The sequence below is a fragment of the Phasianus colchicus genome, chromosome 2 (assembly GCF_987193195.1).
Source record: "Phasianus colchicus chromosome 2, bPhaCol1.hap1.1, whole genome shotgun sequence".
Taxonomy (NCBI): domain Eukaryota; kingdom Metazoa; phylum Chordata; class Aves; order Galliformes; family Phasianidae; genus Phasianus; species Phasianus colchicus.
This window is the reverse complement of record NC_143437.1, coordinates 83,205,482-83,226,919: the sequence shown is the minus strand read 5'-3', so window position 1 is coordinate 83,226,919 and position 21,438 is coordinate 83,205,482. Positions and strand designations below refer to the sequence as shown.

The 21,438-nt window shown below is 33.9% G+C and overlaps 1 protein-coding gene across 4 annotated transcripts in view; it reads left to right on the top strand.

The window, feature by feature from the left end:
- Window positions 1-21,438, top strand: part of ADGRB3 (adhesion G protein-coupled receptor B3) — a 453,302-nt gene that overhangs the window by 199,798 nt on the left and 232,066 nt on the right. For all 4 annotated transcript variants that reach the window (XM_090136206.1, XM_031610999.2, XM_090136205.1 and 1 more), the window contains 5 exons: window positions 2,490-2,654; window positions 4,618-4,782; window positions 5,648-5,812; window positions 12,036-12,137; window positions 12,658-12,764. In XM_090136206.1, the coding sequence (XP_089992332.1) occupies window positions 2,490-2,654; window positions 4,618-4,782; window positions 5,648-5,812; window positions 12,036-12,137; window positions 12,658-12,764 (704 nt within the window). The remainder of the gene's footprint in view (window positions 1-2,489; window positions 2,655-4,617; window positions 4,783-5,647; window positions 5,813-12,035; window positions 12,138-12,657; window positions 12,765-21,438) is intronic.

Sequence of the window (21,438 nt, the reverse complement as noted above, 5' to 3'; positions counted from 1 at the left end):
AATAATTACTCCATGTTCCTGCTAACATGTAATCACTCTTGCCAGAAGAGATATACAACCTCTTGTCTCAAGACAATAGTTTAAACGAGCCCTCAGCTTATGTTTTTTTTTCTGTTGTTGTTGTTACCAGTTTTGAGTTGTTTTTGTTGTTTTTTTCTCTAATTATTTTAAATGAAAACAACTAGCATAATATTTTGACAACATCAAAATAAAACTCCAAACTAAACATTAGATGTAAACTCATATGAACCCTAAGAAAATCTCAGTTTATATCTATATACTGTCTAATCTCTCTAATTTATTATTTTTACTGAACAATATTTCTATAATTAGTTTTTCATGGTTATGTTTCTTATTTTTATGAAGTTATTTTTAGTTTGAACTGGGAAACTTTTAATCAGACACTGTGGTATCAGTAAATTAAACTATTTTCCTGTTTTTTCAGACTACCAATTTTACTCCTAGTAAATGTTAAAGAGAAGACGAAACATAAGGGCTTATGTGCACATATAGTCATCAATTTCTTATTTTTAGGGTAGTTAGGTTTCCTGGTTTTGTTGAAATGTCAAAGTTAATCAAGGTTTCTTAAATTACTAAAATCTATCATTTTGACAGGGAGTTGGAATGTTCCTGGGTGTTTGGGTTTTTTTGTTGTTGTTGTTTGTTTTGTTTGGCTTGTTTGTTTGTTTTGCAGATTGATGTTTTATAAAGCTAGCCATGTAGGACATGAAATAATTATTCTACTTTTCAACCACTTGTCTGCGACCAACTCAAAACCTTTAGCCCAGCTGAGCTGTTATCTAGTGGGTGAAAATTTTCACTGTATGAAGTTTAGTGTTTTCTATCAAGTAGAATTTCTCTACTGTTACCTAAAAAATATTTTATCTTAATGTTAAAATCTGAAATAACAATTTTCTTTAACTTTACTGAAATGCAGTGGAACATACCTATATGAAGAATTGTCCTTGATCTTACTGAATGTTCTGGGATAACATACCAGAGAGCTGTACTTACTTACTTCCTACCTTGGCAACTGAATTCCACCTCAGGAAATTTTATTTTGATACATACAAGAAGAGAGGGTTTTTTTTTTGTAGAAACTGGGCAGGTGATGTGTGCCTTCAGGGCAAAGGAAACTATAAATGAGAAGTTCTCTCACAGTGATGAAAGAAATGTGAGGAAAACCAGAAAATCTATTTCTTTTGTAATGTGTCAAACCATTACCAATGATACACTGAGTTGTTGTACACCATTTCACCCTCTAGACACCATTCAAACAGACCATGTTGCAGAAACACAGTTTTATGATACCAACTCTAATACTCAAACTGGGTCTCAAGTCTCTGGATTTTTCCTAAATGTCTAGAATTAAATAAGTTTTCCTGTTTCCAAATGTAGCCTAATCAAAATCTGTGCAAATGTTTTTGTTGGTTTGTTTGGTTGGTTTGTTTCGTTTTGTTTTCTAGTTAATAAGAATAAGTAAAGTTTGTTTTGCAGTATTTTCAAGTAATAAAGAACCGTTTTGCCAAATCATGATTAGAGTTTTCTTATGGGTACATATTTAACAACAATATGCTGAAGAACTTGCTGAATATTTAACTACCATTGTTTCTGAAAAGGGAATACATATGATATATAAGCTTAGATGGATGTTGTGTATTAGTTTCTCCTGCAATGGAAAAAAAAAAAATTAGAAAATGTGTAAATTGTATGTTTCTTTATATAAATTTTGTGAGTTGTATATACTTGTATATAAAAATATTTATATGTGGTTATAATTTATTATGTTTTCTCAAAGTGTTTGAAGTTTATTGAGTCAACATCTTTTAAGATTGTGATGCATGCATTACTGCATATGTTAAATCAATGAATATGTTCAAGTAACAATATATTGCAAATCTCTGTTGTTTATTTGCTCTTAGTATTTTTGAGGAAGATAATCAAGTACATGTTCTGCCATTTTTCCTCATTAATATAAACATGTGAAACAGTTGTAAGAGCACTAGTTTTCACGATAACATTATTGTAGTTATCCATTTATTTTCAAAATAAAACTTAATTCTGTTTCCTTCCAGTTTTTAGTCTTATGCTGAGACCTAAATCATACGCCTGGTTTTCACAAAGACTAGTCTCCTGAAAATCAGGGCTATTATACATATCAGGTCATGCACCAGAAAATAATAAACAGTTTTTGAAAAGGGAAGACAGATTTCTTAGAAGAATGAAAGAAAAGAAAATGTGAGTGAGATTAGTGGAAAGACTAGAGAATGGTTCAAAATTAAGTATAATTTAATGAAAATAAGAGTTTGTAATTGATTTTTTTTTTTTTTAATGGAAGAATAATTTACCAGAACTAGAGATTACCTCTGTAGCAGTTACGTTGAATTTCGCAAAATAATTCCCTTTTACAATATTGATCCTGCTTAATTTGAAATCCTTCTGTTATTTGTGTGTCTGTTTTTGGTTAAAATTCCTTTGGTTTGTTGCAGTACATGGCGTTTGGGAGGAATGGTCACCTTGGAGTTTGTGTTCATTCACATGTGGTCGAGGCCAAAGAACTAGGACAAGGTCATGTATACCTCCCCAGTATGGGGGAAGATCATGTGATGGACCTGAAACACAACATAAACCGTGCAATATTGCACTCTGTCCTGGTGAGCTTATATAGCAACTTTATGCTTTGTTACAGTGCATTCAATGTGAGTTATTTGTAATTTCTTTGATTATCCTTTGTGCTCCCATGCAAACTTAAAAAAAAAAGGCATACAAAGGGAGTAGGATGGGTAGTCTTGCTAGTAACTTTGACTATAGTGGTCCAAGTGATTACCGCAGATCACAGCTACAGCTTTGTTTAATTCTGGTGAACAAAACATACTGCAGCACTTTTTTTTTTTTTTTTTTAAATTTTAGTCTTGCATGCAGCTGCAAAAAAACGTGATTTAATCTAGTTTTTTGCCAAGTTGGTAGCTGTGCAATTTCACTTGAGCCTACACAAAAGTAATTAACATGATATATGAGCATGAGGCAAAGTTGACAAGAAAAATGCCAAATAAAACTGGCAGAGAATAAATTAACATATTCAGTTCACTTCAGTATTGAAAAAAAAGGTATTACATATAATTTGATAAAATCGAGATGCATCGCATAATTCTGGATTTTGAACAGTCATCTGTACATTACTGGCTTTCACCATAGGAAATATGGTTTCCACTTTTTTCTAATATGAATATTCTATTTTATAAAGAAATCTTCACGTTAAATAGTCTCATAGCAGTATTTCAGAAGTTGAAAGTTCACAAACTTTTTGTTCCTAAAGCTAAGATCTGTGAAATATACACAAGAAGTCACAGAATGAGTTTTTTCCAAGGACACTGTAATAATGGATTTGATCTTTCCTACCCTAAATAATGCTATATGGCAATGAATAAACTGAAGAGGATGCATTGAAATGTAATTTTCATAATATTTTCCTCTTCACATAAAGCTTTAATGATTAATGAATGCAACTAGCTTCCATGTTTGGAAAGAATTCTGCTGAATTGGAAAAAAATTCTGCTGAAGAAATTATCAGGCTGTAGCTTCACAGCTTGAGAGGCATCTGCATTGAGAAATGGTTCACAACCAACTAGGCATTGCATAAAATCTTTAATATAGAACTTCAGGAAACAAATAAAACAGAAAAACAAAAAAGCTTTAAATGCCACTTCTTTTAATTCTCTGAGATGCTGGGTATCAGAAATACATTCAGCTATTATCTTGGATATAAAAAGAGTAAAATAGTTCACCTCTTTATTTCTCTGAACACAGGTGCACCTATATTTTTAAAATACTATATAGTCCCATTATCCATTATAAAAAAAAAAAAGGTACATTTTCACTTATATGGGAAATTGGTTTATGTTTTTAATTATTTTGCATTTTAATATTTTATTTAATCAATAAAATTTCTGATGTAGGAAATTAAAAATAACAACCATGGAAGGCTATTTCTGATCCACATTTTTTCTCAAAAGACTGTTGTATGGTTTGCCTGAGAAGGAGGCTCAATGATAAAAGTAAATTAATTGTAAATGTAGAGAACAGAGTCTGTGTGTCAGGCAATGCGGTCATTCCTATTCAGCTAGCAGAGTTAATTTTACAATCAGGACTGAGAATCTCATAACATGACTTATTTGAGTGACAGCTGCATCTGTACAGAATCACTTATAAGGGCTCAGGACTTAGGTGATACAAGATTGGTCCCCACTCTTGCCTTAAAAGACAAGTCCTTTAAATAAGACCTTGTTTTAGAGAGAAAGAAAACTTCACAGCCTTTCAAATTGTGTGGTTTATGAGCAAAGTCATAATTCGTCCTTTGTTATATCAGTGTAAAATTTGAAGAGATTAAAAGGAGGAGATGAGGAGATAAAAAGAAAAAGGAAAATGATTTCAAATTATTTTAAAGTAGCTCATAACAAGATCTCTTTTGACTGTTGTAAGTCAAGTGCCTTCTGGCTCTGCCCAAAGAGCTGTGTTTATCCAGGGTGAAATCCCTACATTAGAACAAAGCTGTGAAGCCTTGCATTGCTGTGGTAGTAACTTTGTTGTTTCCGTCTCTTCTGTGCCTGCTTGTGACAGTGGATGGACAATGGCAGGAGTGGAGCCCGTGGAGCCAGTGCTCAGTGACCTGCTCCAACGGCACCCAGCAGCGAAGTCGGCAGTGCACGGCAGCGGCCCACGGCGGCTCTGAATGCAGGGGTCCCTGGGCTGAGAGCCGAGAGTGCTATAATCCTGAGTGCACAGGTAAGTCCTTGCTTGCCCTATTGCAGCTAATGGAGTAGGAGGGAGAAGGGCCGGACCCAACCATAGCTCTAAGTTTGGGGCTGCTGCCATTCAAGCAGGCTTCTGGGCCACCTGAATGAAGGAGCAGAGCAACCTCTCCAGAGGGGCAACTGAGGCCAGGCTTCTTTTTAATTTGATCAGCCACCTGGAGATAAAAGAGAATGCATCCACAAAAGGCTGTGTGACAGGCTGCATCGCTGCTTTTCAGTTTTACCATTTAAAACAGTTTGAGAAAGAAATGTTTGAGGACTAAAATATTTAATACATTGTCTCAAGAACCTAAAAAATGAATATGCATAAACTGATTCTCTCTTGCTCTAAAACTGCATGTATTCATTATTTTCGGGTAGTATAAAAGCATCTTTTCAAGGTGATTAAATTGTACATATTTCAACTTCTAAGCCTCATTTGTCCTGTCAGATCATACAAAATCCTGCTTCTAAAATATCGTTTGCAAGAGTGTATTTAGTTACTTAAATGATACTTATGCATATTGCAAATGTGTGTTTTTATGTGTGCCTCCAAAACAGCGCTATACAAGTGCGTATAAAATACAAAAATGTGACAATGTGTGTTTTGCAATCTAACACAGAGTGAAAGTGCACCTTTTTATTTTATATTGGGAGACAAGTCATTTAGATAACAAACCCATTTTCAGTGGCCAGGTGGAGGTAGAGCCCTTAGAGGTTCCATGGCCATTAAATATCACTTCTGTCATTACTACATAATTCTATTTGTGGGCTTTCTTTTCTGCTTAAGTAAAGAATAACCTAATTCTTTTATTACTGTCATTTTGCCATCACTGTAATTATACTTTTCCCAATAGCAAATGGTCAGTGGAACCAGTGGGGCCACTGGAGTGGATGTTCCAAATCCTGCGACGGTGGCTGGGAGAGGCGAATAAGGATCTGTCAGGGGGCTGCTGTGACTGGGCAGCAATGTGAAGGAACTGGAGAGGAAGTTAGACGGTGCAGTGAACAGAGATGTCCTGGTGAGAACCAAATATAATCGCTGTTATTACGTACACTGTAGTATGTCTTACTTTAATGGATATATTTAGGAGAGGCAAGATCAATATCCATAGAGCTATAGTCCTAAAAAGCCATATCTGGCCTTGCTTCAGACAAACCACTACTGTTTTTCTCAGTAGAGTTGTGCTGATGTACTAACTGTAAACTTGTCCAATGGATATATAAGAGCAATACAACAGCTTTGCGATAAATTGTGATACTATAATATATAAATGTATCAGAAAAATATTTTACTGCATAGACACATGTACATTGGGATAAATTATTGTTTGCTACAGAAATTATCTCTAATGCATTGATATGAGTATATGAGGTATGGTTTTATAAATCATGGAATTATTTTTATCCCATGTACAAGAGACCTCAGTGTTAAATATTTAGTGAAAATTACTGTGCAGTAAAGATCAGAGAAAAACAATGAACATTACTTTAATGTACAGAATGAATGAATACATAAGTGATGTTTTGTAAAAGTGGAAGTCATAAACACTAAAAAGGCATCTTTCCTGCTTTAATATAATGCTTAATGTGTTTATTTGCAGCACTTTTACTTTGTCCTCACAATAGATGTAAGTCTTTCTAAAAGAAAGCTAATAAAAGTGTACATTTTAGCTCCTTCAAAAGTCATGAATAAATAAAAACACTGGCTGAATATGAATACACTAATCTGTGAAGAGACCTTTTCCTAAAGAAAAAGAATGCTTTGTTATATAGGTATATGACAATGAAACAAGTCATAAATAGTATAGGATTACATAGACATTCACTTGGGAAATCATGGGCTCTAAACTTTGAGGCTGGGAAGCCTCAAAATGTATCTAGCAGTCTCCACTTCATATTTAGATGGCTATTGCTAGGGACAGAAAGGACTAAGTGGAAAAATTGCTTTGGGTCAGGAAGAAGGAAGTATGTCTGATGTGAATTTCATGTTATTGAGCCTCTTTATTTATGGACAGCGTGTTTATCCATTGACAGCCATCAAAGAACAGTTGTCAAGATATCTCCAGTAGAGTAGTACAATGCATTTGAAGAACACTGCAAGGATTATCTTTGTTGATAAAAATACAATACTGTGCTGGTGAAGTTTACCAGCTTTTAATTCTGCAGTGATCTCTTCAGCTTTAATAAAACATACATTATTCAAAAAAAAAAAAAAAAAAAAAAAAAAGCAGGAAAAAATAAACAGAATTTATATTGGATTCCTAAATAAATTATATTTTTCATATTTATGAATTTCCATAGTAAATGTAGACATCCTCGATAAAAGAGAACATTATTGTGAATGTTCTCAATAAAAAGACATTCAGATAAACCATTTTCTTCTTATGAAACCAACCTTGAAATTGTTTGTATATTTAAAAGTAAGACCATGCTGCTACAATCCAGTTTTCAAAGGTTGCCACCTGCTGTTAATAAAATATTTTACAAATGTTTTTACAAGTCAAATGCACACAGAGCATTATTTGCCAATTTCTAAATTTATTTATTAAACTGATTATTTCCAGATTAGAGCCAGTACGCTTAGAGAAACCATAATAACCTTAAGTACATTTTAACTGCATTATACTTCTGCATTATACTTCTGCAGAAGACTGTATGTGAATAACAGATTTAATTTGTTTATTCCTAGACTTATGTTTCCTAAGGCATCTCGATGGCTAATTTACCAGAACTTTTCTAAAAAATAAAGTGATAGAAAAATTTATTTTTGAATAAACGTGAAGCAAAACTGATAAGATATAAAGTTGATGAAAAGTTACTTTTGTTTCACTGATTTCTTTTTATGTGTAAGTTTCTGAAGTTTCTAAATTGTATATATTGCTTATAATGGTGTAAGTAAAAGAAGATTAAAACCTTTTCTTTTTATGCTGTTACAGTTAATAAGATATATTGCAAACAGAGCTGTTCACTTGACTAACTCAAAATTTTGAATGAATTTTGTTTATCTGTGATCTGAACATTGTTCGAGATTTTCTTCATACTTGATCAGTGATTATCTTCAAGTAGTTCTGACAGGGACTGAATTACATCAGGCATTTCTAGAAGCTGGATAAAATCAACACTAAGATAGGCAGGCTCATAACTTTATTTGGAAGCAAGTTTCTGGGCTGGCTTAGTTTGTAGGCAAACATTGAGCATCTTCCTTTGGGAATGGTTTATATTCACAATTATTAATTTTAAAACTATGATTATTTCTTACTGTACAAAAAACTGTATATACTGTGGCTTCAGTCATTGCTCCTTTGTAGTATCTCAAACATCTAAAGTTGTATTTCACTCCTATCAGGTCGGCAGCATTAAGGATTTAAAGAATCGTTTTGTGAAGGATAAAAATAGTTAACAAATATAAGAAAGAAAAAACATACTGGACTTTCTAGGCAGCTAGTTGAGCAAGAATCATTGGAAAACTTAGTACAGGATGAATAAATAGTAGGACATTGGATGAACAATAGTACAATAGGACAAAATCTGTCCTATAGGAATAAAGGAGATAGCTAGCTAGCAAAAGGAATTGCAACCCAAGTCATGGCAGGCTGATGAGAAGCTTTTGGAAACAAAACAAAACAAAACAAAACAAAACAAAAACAAGCAAGCAAACAAACAAACAAAACATAATGTAAATTCTACCAAATCAATAAGTAAAAATTAAAGAACATGAGACAGCAGAGAGTAAAGTACCAGATTAATCAGGAAAAAAGACTTCTGTATCAACAAGAGTGCTCCTGCAAATTCATTTTTATAAAAGCAGGACCATGTTATTATAACAATTAAAAGAATATCTTAGGTTCCAGTGATATACTACCCATTTCTAGAAATACTTAATTCTATAAGACAGAATTCCATAGTAATAATGCATGTTCCAATACTTATGCTTTTCCTAGATTATACTCAGAATTGAACTTCAGTATTTTTCTCATCAGCCTGTTGTCAGTTGTACAAGATATAATGTAGGAATAGTTTTGATTTAAATGCTAATGGAAAAAATTACAGATCACCTTGTTTGCTGACAAAAAGTAATAGTGCAAATTGCTGCAAAAGCCAAGGTAATGATTTTGTACTGAAGGTGGTATATTTCTCCAGAAGTATTACTAGCTAGAAGTGATAGAATGTGAGAAGTGGGAAGATTCAAGTAATTGTCAACAAGTAAATAATAAAATTAGACCTTTGGATATTGTTGTATCTTTGATTACAACCCAACTCTACAAGATGGTCAATAGCTTTTCCTGTTTCTTTGTTTTGAGTTAATTTTACCTGCGGCATTGAGTTAGGATCCAAGAGTTCTGGCTGTACTGTATGTCTCTGGCTAAACCCCTTCACCCTTTTGTCACCCTTTTCCATTTATGTTAGTTTCTTAGCTAGATTGTAAGGTCTGTAAGGTTATGTGTGTTGCTTACTCTGTAGTACAGCAGCTTTTTCAGATCTGGTTTGATTGCCTCTTGGAGGTGCGTGTCCTCTCACTGGCAATGTCAGAGGAGGACATGCTTCTAGACTATTGACTTTGTTAAGCTTTGTTGTGCTTAGATAAGATTAAATCAGGCCTATCACTGCATAACAGGGAGGGTAAAACAGGGTAAATTTGAGTACATGCTCTGCGTGGGAAGAGACTGCTGAATCACACTGTCAGTGAAAGAGAGATCTGCTTTTTATTTTCCCCTTAGCAAATTTACCTAGGTATTCGCTGTTTGCTTCTAAATTTTAGCAATGCTATACGATTTTCTACAGCTAACTCCTATTTTTTCTGTGGGTGTGCTCTGAATTAATTGTGCCAAAGTTTCAAAAGTACTTGAACTACCAGAGCCAGCAGGATCAGTGAAGCTTTTTAACTCAGATACAGTACCACTCAAATGTGACTGTAATGTCACCATGTGCAACTTGGGTTGGAGAATCACAGATGATTTAATGTGGGTGGATGTGGCTGCTCTGCCAAATGTACTTCAGTTTAGGAAAGAACTGGTTTGCTTTTTATTTGCACCATTCCTTGATGTAAAGTGTTTGTACATTGTGTTGAAAGGCATCTAGGTGCACAGCACAAAGTCAACAAGGGTCTAGGAAAATTTATTTGCCTGGGCTCAGTTGCATCTCTAACTTGTTCGTGCATCTCTCTCCAGATAACTGAGTCTTGGAAATGCTTTTTACTTTGAACACAAAACACAGATACACAGGTTATCTCTGACACTAAGATCAAGTTTAAATGTAATTTTGAGTTTTGAAAAATCTTGTAAAAACATACAAGCACCATTCTGCTAAGCAGATAGATGGAAAATGTCTTGTATTGCTGGTGACTTGCTGACATAAAACAGAATAACAGAATATATAGTATAGTATATATGCATAACAGAATATATAGTATAGTATATATGCATGTATATGGTATTTTCAGGAAGGAAAAATAACCTCTAAACAGTATTTGTAGAGAAGCAAGATTTTTAGGTCTCAGAATCAGCTCTGTGAATCAGAATCTGTCAGCTCAGAATCAGCAAGTGTTCTTAGTGAACATGCCATGCCTGAAATGGCCAAAGCTGAATGACAGATATGCTTCTCAAAGAGCTCTAAGTATTAACACATTTATGTAATTTATAATATTACTCCTGCATTATATTAATCTTATGTAACACAAAGCAGAACTTTTCTTTTGTTTGTAAGATCATAACAGAATAGTAATTGCATTTATCACCAGATGGCTCATGTTTGTCAAAGTCTGACTTTTACCATTGTAGCTCTGGCTTCATGAATCCCCTTTTTGGGCATATCTGAAGCTGTTGGTATTTTAAATTATAACCATATTCTACCTATATTCTAGAATATAACCAACTTGCTTTGGGTTTTGACATTAATGGATCTCGTGCATTTTTAGCAGCACAATCTGTCTTGATTTACAATTCAAGAATACTGATAGTAAGGCAATTTTAGCAGGCAATTTTTCTGCCCAAGTATGATTCATATTAGCATTTCTGAGCCATCTGCAAGGTATTCTTTGTCATTTATTGAGAAAGGTACATCTTTGAGCAAAAGACTGTTCTCTTCCCTCCCTCATCTCAGTCTTCTGTCAGTAGAAGTGCAAAACAGGGACAGTTTTACAGGATAGGCAATTGGATGGGTAAAACCTGGAGTCTGTTTCTGCCTCTGCTAGAGATTTCCCATGTAACCATGGGTGAATCACTGAATTGCTTTCTTCCTTTTCACTCCATCTGTAAAATAGTGACAGTTATTTCCTTTCCCATTTCTTTTCTTTTTTTTTTTTCTTCCTTTTTCTCTTCTGTTTTAGGGTTACAATTCTCCTAAAATACATATAATGATATTTTTAAATAACTACTGCTTCTTTTTTTTTTTTTTTTCCTGAACTTGTAATGACTTCAGCAACTGGTATTTGTCAGTGCTTTACGTTGTGATGTGACTTCAGCCACATATTTGCTGTATTGATCTACATAGCTCAAAAATCATAAACTGGGAATACAATAAAAAAATACAAAAAGTGAAAGTAATCTGTAAGTCATAACCATGTGAAGATAACACAATGCAATTGTAAAAGTTTCTTCTTTTCCATGTAGTTCTGTTACTATGGAAATGTGAAAATGTTTTCCCCTTTTAATGATACTGCAATAAGCAATGAAAGTTCATATTGTTTTATAGCCAGTCACTGAGTTCCCTTCTTAATTGCTAGCTTGCAATGAAACACATGTCAAAGAAATAACTTTATTTTTGAACTTCAAAATGTATGGTTCTTATCTGACACCATTAACACATGTAGAGTTTAGACTGTAAATTTAGAACTGATTCTTTCACACATATTTTAAGTGTTAGAAAAATACTTAAAAATCTTAGTGTAAGATAGACTTTGCAGTTTATAGCCATTTAATTGTCACCTTCTTGTAGACACTTAACACTATTGATCAAAATAGAGAAAAGGAAGAGATTCAAAGATATTAAAGCTGCAGATGCCATCTAAAGAGTGTATGTTGATACAATAGGGGGCACAGACTATGAAATAATGACCATCAAAAAGACAGTTGTTATCCAAAAATTGCTGTAGCATTTTTATGTTTCATTCTCAAAAACATACCAAAAGCTGCTAGTATATACATCTCAGGAAGAATTAGTACAAGATGGAAAACCTACATTTCTGATGGAAAATGTCTCTTTTATATTAACTTTTATTTTAAAATTCTCATTTCTAAATGGCAGCACCTTATGAAATATGTCCTGAAGACTATTTGATGTCAATGGTGTGGAAAAGGACCCCAGCTGGGGACATGGCATTCAATCGATGTCCTCTCAATGCCACAGGTATGGTATTACTTTGAAATTACACAATAACAAAAAGGGAAAAATCATTGTTTTATGCTTTAGAAATAATCACTAGACATACACATATGTGTATGTCTATATCTGTGAATATATATATCTCCCATCTTTACATATGCATATATTTGCATATAGAATATACATAAAATATAGTATGTCTCATAGTGTACATTTATGGGACTGTGATGTATATATGTACATATATGCATTACAGACAGAGACAGAAGGTGACAAATCAATCTGATAAAACCTATCAGGCAAATTTATGAAAATGAAGCAAAACATAAACATCTTTTAAATTGCCAAAACAGTGTTAAATACCCACAAAGTGAACTGAAATGTGTTTCAGAATCCTGTAGTGCTCTCTATGTGCTGATGATCATTGTATGAAATTGTGTCTGTGTTTGTGCTTTTAAAATAACAGGGAATGTAATTTAAATATACTTAATTCTTTTCAATTGCTCTCACATATATAAATATTTTCTGTCTTTGTGACTTACAGGCACCACTAGCAGACGCTGCTCTCTCAGTGTTCATGGAGTGGCCTTCTGGGAACATCCGAGTTTTGCTAGATGCATATCAAATGAGTACAGACACTTGCAGCATTCAGTAGGTGCAAAGCCAGCTTTAGTACTTGCTCTGTTTATTCATTACTAATCATTCATGTGAAAAGAAACTTACCTGTTTACTCTCAAGTAAGATTTCAGATGAGAAACGTCAGAAAGAAAACAGACCTGAGAAAGAAACATTTCTATTCACATATTTAGAGCTGATGTATTACTGGTGCTTGAGTGAAAGATGTTTTATCTTACTGTAGTAATGGAAAAATTATTCAGATTCCCTTCTTCTGTGCCCACTGTGCAAAACTTTTACAGGGGACAGAAAGTAAGACACATATTTTGGCTTATTAGAAAATGAGATGTGAATAAATGAGATTTACTGGAAGAGCAGCCTGCTGAGTAATTTTATAGTGCCTTGAATTCTTTAATTGCACACTAGGAAGTCAGAAATTATATTTCTTCCTGATATCAAATATAGAACTTCACCTTCAAATGTAACAAACAAAAATGATTATAGGTTGAAGTTGTAATGTCTTAGAAAAAGTAAAGTTAATCTAGATGAAGAAATACTTTTTTCAGAATGCTTAACAAGAATTTTCTTTGTTAAGCTATATGTTACATATTACTATATACAGTTTTGTATCTCCTAATGTCTCTTCCAGTTGAACTGTTCTATATACTGCTGACATATGCCGATATACAAGTGTATGCAATAAGCACGTGCTTGTATGCAATATGTTACGTTATAAATACACTACTCTGGTATGTTCTAGTTACAGTGGTTACATTACTTCCATAGTCAGGCATTCTGCACTTGATTTCTGAGGAAAGAGTTCATTTGAAATTCTCACCAACAATGGTTTTTGCTTGTGCAATATAGTTTTTCTGACTTTCTTATTATTCTGCCATTCAATGCAGGGGCACCAATTTAGCTCTGTGCTTCATAATTTCCCAGTCTCTGAGCCAAGTGCAACAGTTAGGCGGTATTTTTAAAAATCCTCAGCGGACCGAAAAGTAGTAAGCTAGTAGTTGTTCCCCAAATTTAAGTTTCATAGTATTGATCCTATTTTCACTGTTTCTATATTGATTTTCAGACTTTACATAATATTGCTGGAAATAATTCTCAGGCAACTCAAACAATGGGAAATACTTTTTCGTGTTATTTATTGGTATGACTTACCGGGCTTGCTTTTGGTGAGTCACTGATATTTTTTGAAGCAGGTCTGCTTGGCAGAAAGGGATCATCACTGAACAACAAAAAAAAACCCCACATTTATATCCTAGATCAGTTATATCTATTCTTCTGTATTTCCTTTTTGATAATATTAAATATGATTATACTATAATGTGAAATAATCTTTTGAAAAGAACGTTCAAAAATAGCTAAAGCTTCTTTAAAATTACGCAAGCATCTAAACACCATCTTATTCCTACACAACATTTCAGACTTATTTTCAGTTTATATACATACAATTTAAAGAAAAAAAAAAGACTTTTGCATTTGGAAGCTGCTCAAAAGCAAATCTGCTTGTCATACACCTTGCTGTTTCTCAAAGTGAACAGCGCAACGTATTTAAAAGATCATAAAAATCCAAGGACCTATAAGATCATTGGTCTGCAAATGTAGGCTTTTTCTCATAAGATACACTTGTCAACTCTATAAATCCCTGAAAATAGGGCTTTATAAGGAAGCTGCTGACAGACAGTATTTTAATAGTAAATATATGTACTTATGAAAGAATTTATGATATGCCTCAGTGTGCTTACAAATACTGTTATTTTGCTAACTCAGACCAAGAATAGTGGGATTGGCACTCAGTTTTCTGAAGGTTCCCATAAAATGCGAGTCTGAGCTAAAATGCTTGCATTTCTTATCTGAAATACATAAAATAAAAAATAGGTGTATAGTCTTCAAATATGATATTTCTGAAGTTCATTTGAAGCAGTTGATGTATATAACATACAGACAATATATTGTATGCTAATGGCATGCCTGCCTGAAAGAATGTAAACAGGTCATTGTCTCTTTTCCCTCCAAACAAACCACTGAGGATTCAGAACTAGCCCAAAAATTATGGGCCTGAATTCACAATCCTATGCCCAAGCAAACGCTCCCTGAGGAAGAACATAGCATATGATGGGAGCTAAATAATATGCTGTGATTACAGCACTTGCTGACTTGTCTGCGCAGATTGTGAACTAGACACTTAAAATTATAGAAGTATGATGAGCATCCAAGCTTCAGTGCCATCCATCTACGCTGTTTAATTTTGTGTCTGTTAGAACACTCCCTGACATAATTTAAGACCACACCAGCAGCACTTAGAAGACAACATGGCAGAGCAACCATTCCCAGCAGGCAGTAAAATCATCTTTGTCTTGGAGAGTGAATTAAAGGAGAGTTTAGCTTGAGGGATACAAGCTGGCTGCATTTGTTGGCCTCAAGTGTAGACAATATTCTTGAGGTTTTTCTTATCTACCTTTATTTGATATTTATAGTAAAAACACTTCATACTTAGCCAGTTTGGGCTGTAGGTAGAGAATTTCAGAGCTTTGTGTGTCTATATCAGACCACATCTATATTTATTTCTAAGCTCCCCACTAACAAAGAGACAAAAGAACAGTAACAAAGAAACTGGGCTTGTTTAGCTTGGAGAAGCTCCAGGGAGACCTCATTGCAGCCTTCTAATACTTGATGGGAGTTCATAAACAGGAAGGAGACCAATTCGTTATTCAGTATTATAGGAATAGGAAGAGGAAATAGCTTTAAATTAAAGGAGGGGAGATTTAGATTAGGTATTAGGAGAAAAATTTTTACTCAGAATGTGATGTGACACAGGAACACATTGCCCAAAGAAGGTGTGGATGCCCCATCCCTGGAGGCATTCAAGTCCAGGTTGGATGGGGCCCTGGGCAGCCTGACTTAGTCACTGTCAACTCTGCCCACGACAGGGAGTTAGAACTAGGATGATCTTTAAGGTCCCTTCCAACCCAAGCCATTCTATGTTTCTATGAAATTGTGACTCCAGTGGCTCCTATTACTGCAGTTGAATTGGGAATTCACACAAGGCAAAAACAGTGCAGTGTAAATTCATAGACTGCCCCTCCAACATCAATGTTTTTTTTTTTTTTTTTTTTACTTTCTTCCTAAAGAAAACATTTTCCTACAAACAACAATTTTTGACCAGATGTACACAGTAAATAGTAGTTTTCTGCTATTGTGTAAAATTTTTCATCACCACATCTGATTGACACTGTAGTTTTGTTTCCTTAATATCTGAACACATATATGTACTATATATAGCTACAATATAGGTGCACTTTCTCATGCAGAGTTACATATTTTTACTTTTTTTTCCTTTACTCTCCTAAGAGTGATATAGGACAGATTTCAATCCGTAATAAGCAGCATTTAAGTAGGAGAAACTCAACTACACTGCATGTACTTCATCTTGTCTTCGGACTTGTATGGAGAGTAATATTGTAGCTATATAAATCAAAGAAAAATGGCACTATATTTTCATGAACTGTCAATAAAGTTAAAAATGTACTCATAATGCTGAAGATAATATATTTTGTTCATAAGAATCAGCTCCATAAATAATTTGGCTCCTTTTCCAACCACTTGTAGAATATGTCAGGCAGAATTACTGCTCTACTCAGAACAGGCACATTCTGGCATTTTGAATATTGAGAAGAAGACAGGGATTTCCATTGTTTAAATTGAACTGTCTACTTATATGAATATTTCTTTGATAAATATATGATTATTTGTGCAGAATTTGGCTGAGATAATTTTCTTCATAGTAATAGTATGCTATTTTGGATTTTTAATGAAAACAGTATTGGTTACACTATGATGTTTCAGTTGTTGCTGAGCAGTGCTTACACAGTGTCAAGGTCTTTTTGTTTCTCAGAAAGGTGGGGCTAGATATGCACAGGAAGATGCAAAGGGATAGCCAGAACAACTGGCCCAAACTGACCAAAGGGTTTTTTTCATACCATGTGACTTTGTGCTCTGCAATAAAAGCTGGGGGAAAAGCTTGCCAGGGCTACTTCTAATGGGGGATGGTTTGAACATTGGTCAGCTGATAGTGAGCATTTGCATTTTGCATCACTTATTTTTCACGATTTTCTTTCTCTGTTCCCCCCCCCCGCCCTTTTTTTTTTTTTTTTTTTTTTTGCCTACTATAGGTTATATTTTTCTCAAGCCATGAGTCTTTTTCCTTTCCAATTCTACCCTCTATCCCTCTTCATGGGAAGTGTGTGTACATCTATGTGGTGCTTAGCTGTCAACTGGGATTAAATCACAACAACAGTGCTTTTAATTTTCTATTATAACAGTTTCAGAGCAATTCAAAATCTTTAACTAATATATATCCTCAACATATTCTTGAGATCAGCCTCTACTACATCTCTGTTTTGTGTGAATGAAAAACTTAAACAGACAGATTAAACAGAAGAAATGTTTTCTGGTCTTCTAAATTTGTACCTAGACAGTTTCCTTCTTAATGTTGATATCTCTTCATAGCACAACACAGAATACTTCTGGTATGGTAAAAATATGACAGCAGGACCTCTGAAGAGAAGAATTTACAGTGGAACCTGACAGAACAGGGAAGGGGGATGGTTTCACTCATGGTGTGAAGACTGGCAGTCAGCTTGAAGCACAGGAGGGCACGGTGTCCACCATCCAGGTGTAGGAGCTTGAGTAAAGGCAGTCAAGTGGTTAAAACAGCTCAGTTATACCAAAAATATAGTCCCTATATTTTCATTATTTTATCTTGTGTGCTATGGAATACAGGTCTCTTTTAAAACTACAAATAATAATTAGATCTCTTTGAATAAGAGAATCAATTAGTCATGAATAATTTATCCAACATTTGGTAGAAATCAGTCATCAAATGAATTTAACAAATGCTGTTTGACTAGCTTATACAGCTGGTTGACTAATATGAAAAATTATTCATTGAGCAAATTAAGGGACAAAAATGCCCAAATCCATGAAATAAACCCTTTGTAAATTATTTGGTTAGCTCTAATAATAACATTTAAATAACCCAATTAGGATTATTCTTACTAAGATACTATAAGTGGAAAATGCAAAATGATAAATAGGTATGAATTGCCTACTTTAATCATGTGACCTAGGGGACCAAGCAATAGCTTAATGAACAGAAAAGTAAGCATCACAGATTATATATTATATATCAGACTTTTTTTTCTTCTGAATTTCTTGTGTACTTCTAGTGTGTTTGCAGTAAGTGCTGCTTTGCAATATGAAAACGCTCCTAATCAAGTGTTTTCATAATCAAGTTTCAAGACTCTTACCAATGTTTTGTGCAGCTAAGAATGAGTATTTTTCCCATTGATGCAAAATTTTTTAAATGTGTTCTTCAGAAAGTTCTGGTTACAACAAAGAAAGAATTAAAAGTATCTGTTTTATTATGAATGAACGTGAAGTTAAATGGCTAAGATCTAATGGCAGATATCCTTTCTGAAGTTCCTTCTGAATTGTTCATGGTCACATACGCACTCACAGTAGACTTTATCTGACAGGAAAGAATTCCTCTGATTTCTCTAACTCTACAATTTTTTTTTTTTTTTCAGAATTCAGAAGTTTTGTTCTTTCTGTGAGATAAACATGGCTTGTTTCTAGGGACTATTTGTGCATTTTACCAAATGAATTTTTCCATAGAAGAAGTTAAGGACCTTGTTAAATGCTATTCTCTGTTTCTACATTTACAAAGTAGTTTAAATTGAAATCCTTTGGTCAACTAACATATTTTAGTCACCTTAAGGAGTATCTGTTATATGTAGAAAGGCAGATTAGATGATAATCTAATGACCCAATCTTAGGCTGTATCGGACTATGAAGTATTCTCCTCATTGCTTATTATCTTCCTTTGATCTGGGAGCAGAAAGCAGTCTGCATAATGATTTTACCTAATACTGTTTAGTTGATCTACTACTTTGTTGATTGGGACTAATATATATATATATGTTTAAAATATATATGTTTTCATAAAAGAAAGATGTCTCCAAAATATTCTAAAGTGATATTCTGAATCCCTGAAATTTTATAAGTAGATCAAACTTTATATAACTCCACTGACTGAATACATTGTCAAGACAGATTTAACAATGCTGTGAGAAAATACAAACTGAATCAGAAGGCACTGTGTCTCTTTCTAGCAGAAAGTTAAAGCAAAAGCCGTGCTACATAGGTGTATTTTGACTGTCAGAATCTAGCCACTTTGGCTGTGTAATTGATACTTAGTGACAGACCAAATTCCAAGTAAATTTTTTTGCGTTTACTTCCTTTCTAGTACTTCCTGTGTACTTCAGTAAGCTACTCATTTTTCTTGTTTCAACAATTTCTGCTTTGATCTTTTTTATACAGCTTAATTCTAGAAAATGAGCATTGTGAATACTTAACTTCCCACATGACCTTTTTTTGAATCAAAGCATTTTTCATAGAAAGACATCTAGTCTTCACTATAGAAAGTTATTCAATTGAGAATGTATTCTCAAAATGCTTTGTTACTGGTGGTAGTGGTGGTGGGGTTTTTGCAGTTCTCAATTCCCATCTTCTTTCAAGTTTCAGTCCTTTCTTTTTTTTCTCTTTTTTTCACTATACTAGTCAATAAAATAATCTGATAGTAAGCGCTGGGTGTTTTGAATCAGTGGAATTAAACCAACACATTTCTAGTGGATTGAATCTGCAGAGAAGTTTCACGCTCTGTGCTGATGTTCTTCTTTCTTCTTTCTTAACTTCACTTATACAGACAGTGTAAAATCTTTGCTGACAATAAGAAATTCAACTATTGTAGAATCCACAACTGGATGTGAGTGCACGCAGGACTAAGAATAAAATCAGTGGTTAAGAGTTCAAAAGCCTACTTTGAATAGTAGAAAAAAAAGATAGTTGAGATAAAAGAGTGGTTGAAATGCCTCAAGTAAGACTTACTTATTTTCACTACTTTTTTGAGAGATCTACTTAAATGATATTGTTAATGCATCACTGCCTTGCCACACGCTTGTACCTAGAGTGAGACTTCCTATGACAGTTTTTGGACACTTTACTTCATAAGAGATTTGTAGTATACTCATAAATAAAATAATCTTTAATACTATCAGAAAATCTCAAAATTAATATAGCTTATTTTCTAATCTTGTGCTGCATAGATTTCAATGTTGGATGAAAAACTATGTTTAGTTGCTTAGATGAAAATAAGGTACTAATTTCTGCCAATTTGAGCAACATAACCCCTAAATCAGACACGCATTCATGCCAAACTGGCTCCTTTTCTATTAGATAAAAAACCTCTTAACTGTCAAGATTTAAGAAGATGAAATCTGCATATGAAATATCACACTAGTATTAAGGTATTAACACTTATGAAGTATGGGAACTTTTGCAGATGAACTTTTGCATACCAAAATAACACTATAGCCGTAAAAATGTGTTTCTGTTACTTCTAGTTCATACTGTAATTGTTTCCTCTCTTTCCACGACAGTGTTATTCACACTTTTCTCAGATCTTAACTAAAACATAATTTGATAAAAAGAACTCTAAGGTGAATAGTGATTATCTCAGCTGCAATTCATTAGACTTGATTTTGTTTTTCCAAATTATAAGGACAGCATTTCAGTCTGTCCATGAACTCCTACGTTAAATGACCTGGAAATCAAAGGTTTATTCCTAAAAATGTACTAATTCTTTTTGCTGGATTAATGCTTCATTTCTTTTTATATAGCTGCAGAGCAAAGCAGGCAGGATTAGTTTTGTAGGCAAAAGTTACAACGTTATCTGTTTACCTCAGTCTACCGTATTGCTATATGCCAGCTCTTTTCATGTCACCTTTGAAGCATTTGAGAAGTAGGGGAGTTAATTATTTGCTTTTCCTTGCCTTGTCTCCCTTGTAAGCCCAGAATCTGCTGGAGTCAGCTCTCTTTTGTCACCTTTATAACTTTATGTGAAAATGACATACTATTTTTCAATTTTCTCTCATCACAAAACAACTGATTGAGTGATTGTGGCAGGCAGCAGTCTTCCCCTGCTTTACTAACATTTTCCAATTCTGCATTAGAAGAAGAAGAAAAAAAAACCTTCAAAAAAGTTAATAACAATTCAGTTGGTTGATTGCTTGATGGTAAAGTCACTCATTTGATTATGGGAAATCTCTGCCTGCTCTACCAAACTTATTGCACAGAAGGAAGTGTTGATTTTTGTGCGTTTCAACTCCATTCTTTAAATTAACATACCTTTCTCAGTCTCCTAACAGATCTGTTTCACTTTTTGTAAATAAATGCACATTTTACCAAATCTACTCCATCCCAAATGGATGGTTGCTCTTTTCATAACTGTCTGTATCTAAATAGATACCAGAAATCCGCAGTTAGGAACAGAAGGAAATATCTTTAAAGCTATCACAGTGCATTCTCTGTTCATGAAATTTATTACTTGATCTCAACAGACACATACATCCCAAGCCAAGAGATGCTATACAGTGGGAGAAAATATTTTCCTTCTGTTCTGCATAAGCATATCACATTTTAATTCAATTTGAGTATGTTGTTTATCTTCCTTTCTGTTTTTGACTATCTGCTTTCTAATATAAAAACAATCCCAGTTGTTAAATTCAAATAAAAGTGCCCACTGTCATCTCAGCATCCTCAATCATCTTCCAGCATCTGGTTTATGAAAGAATAATCTGTG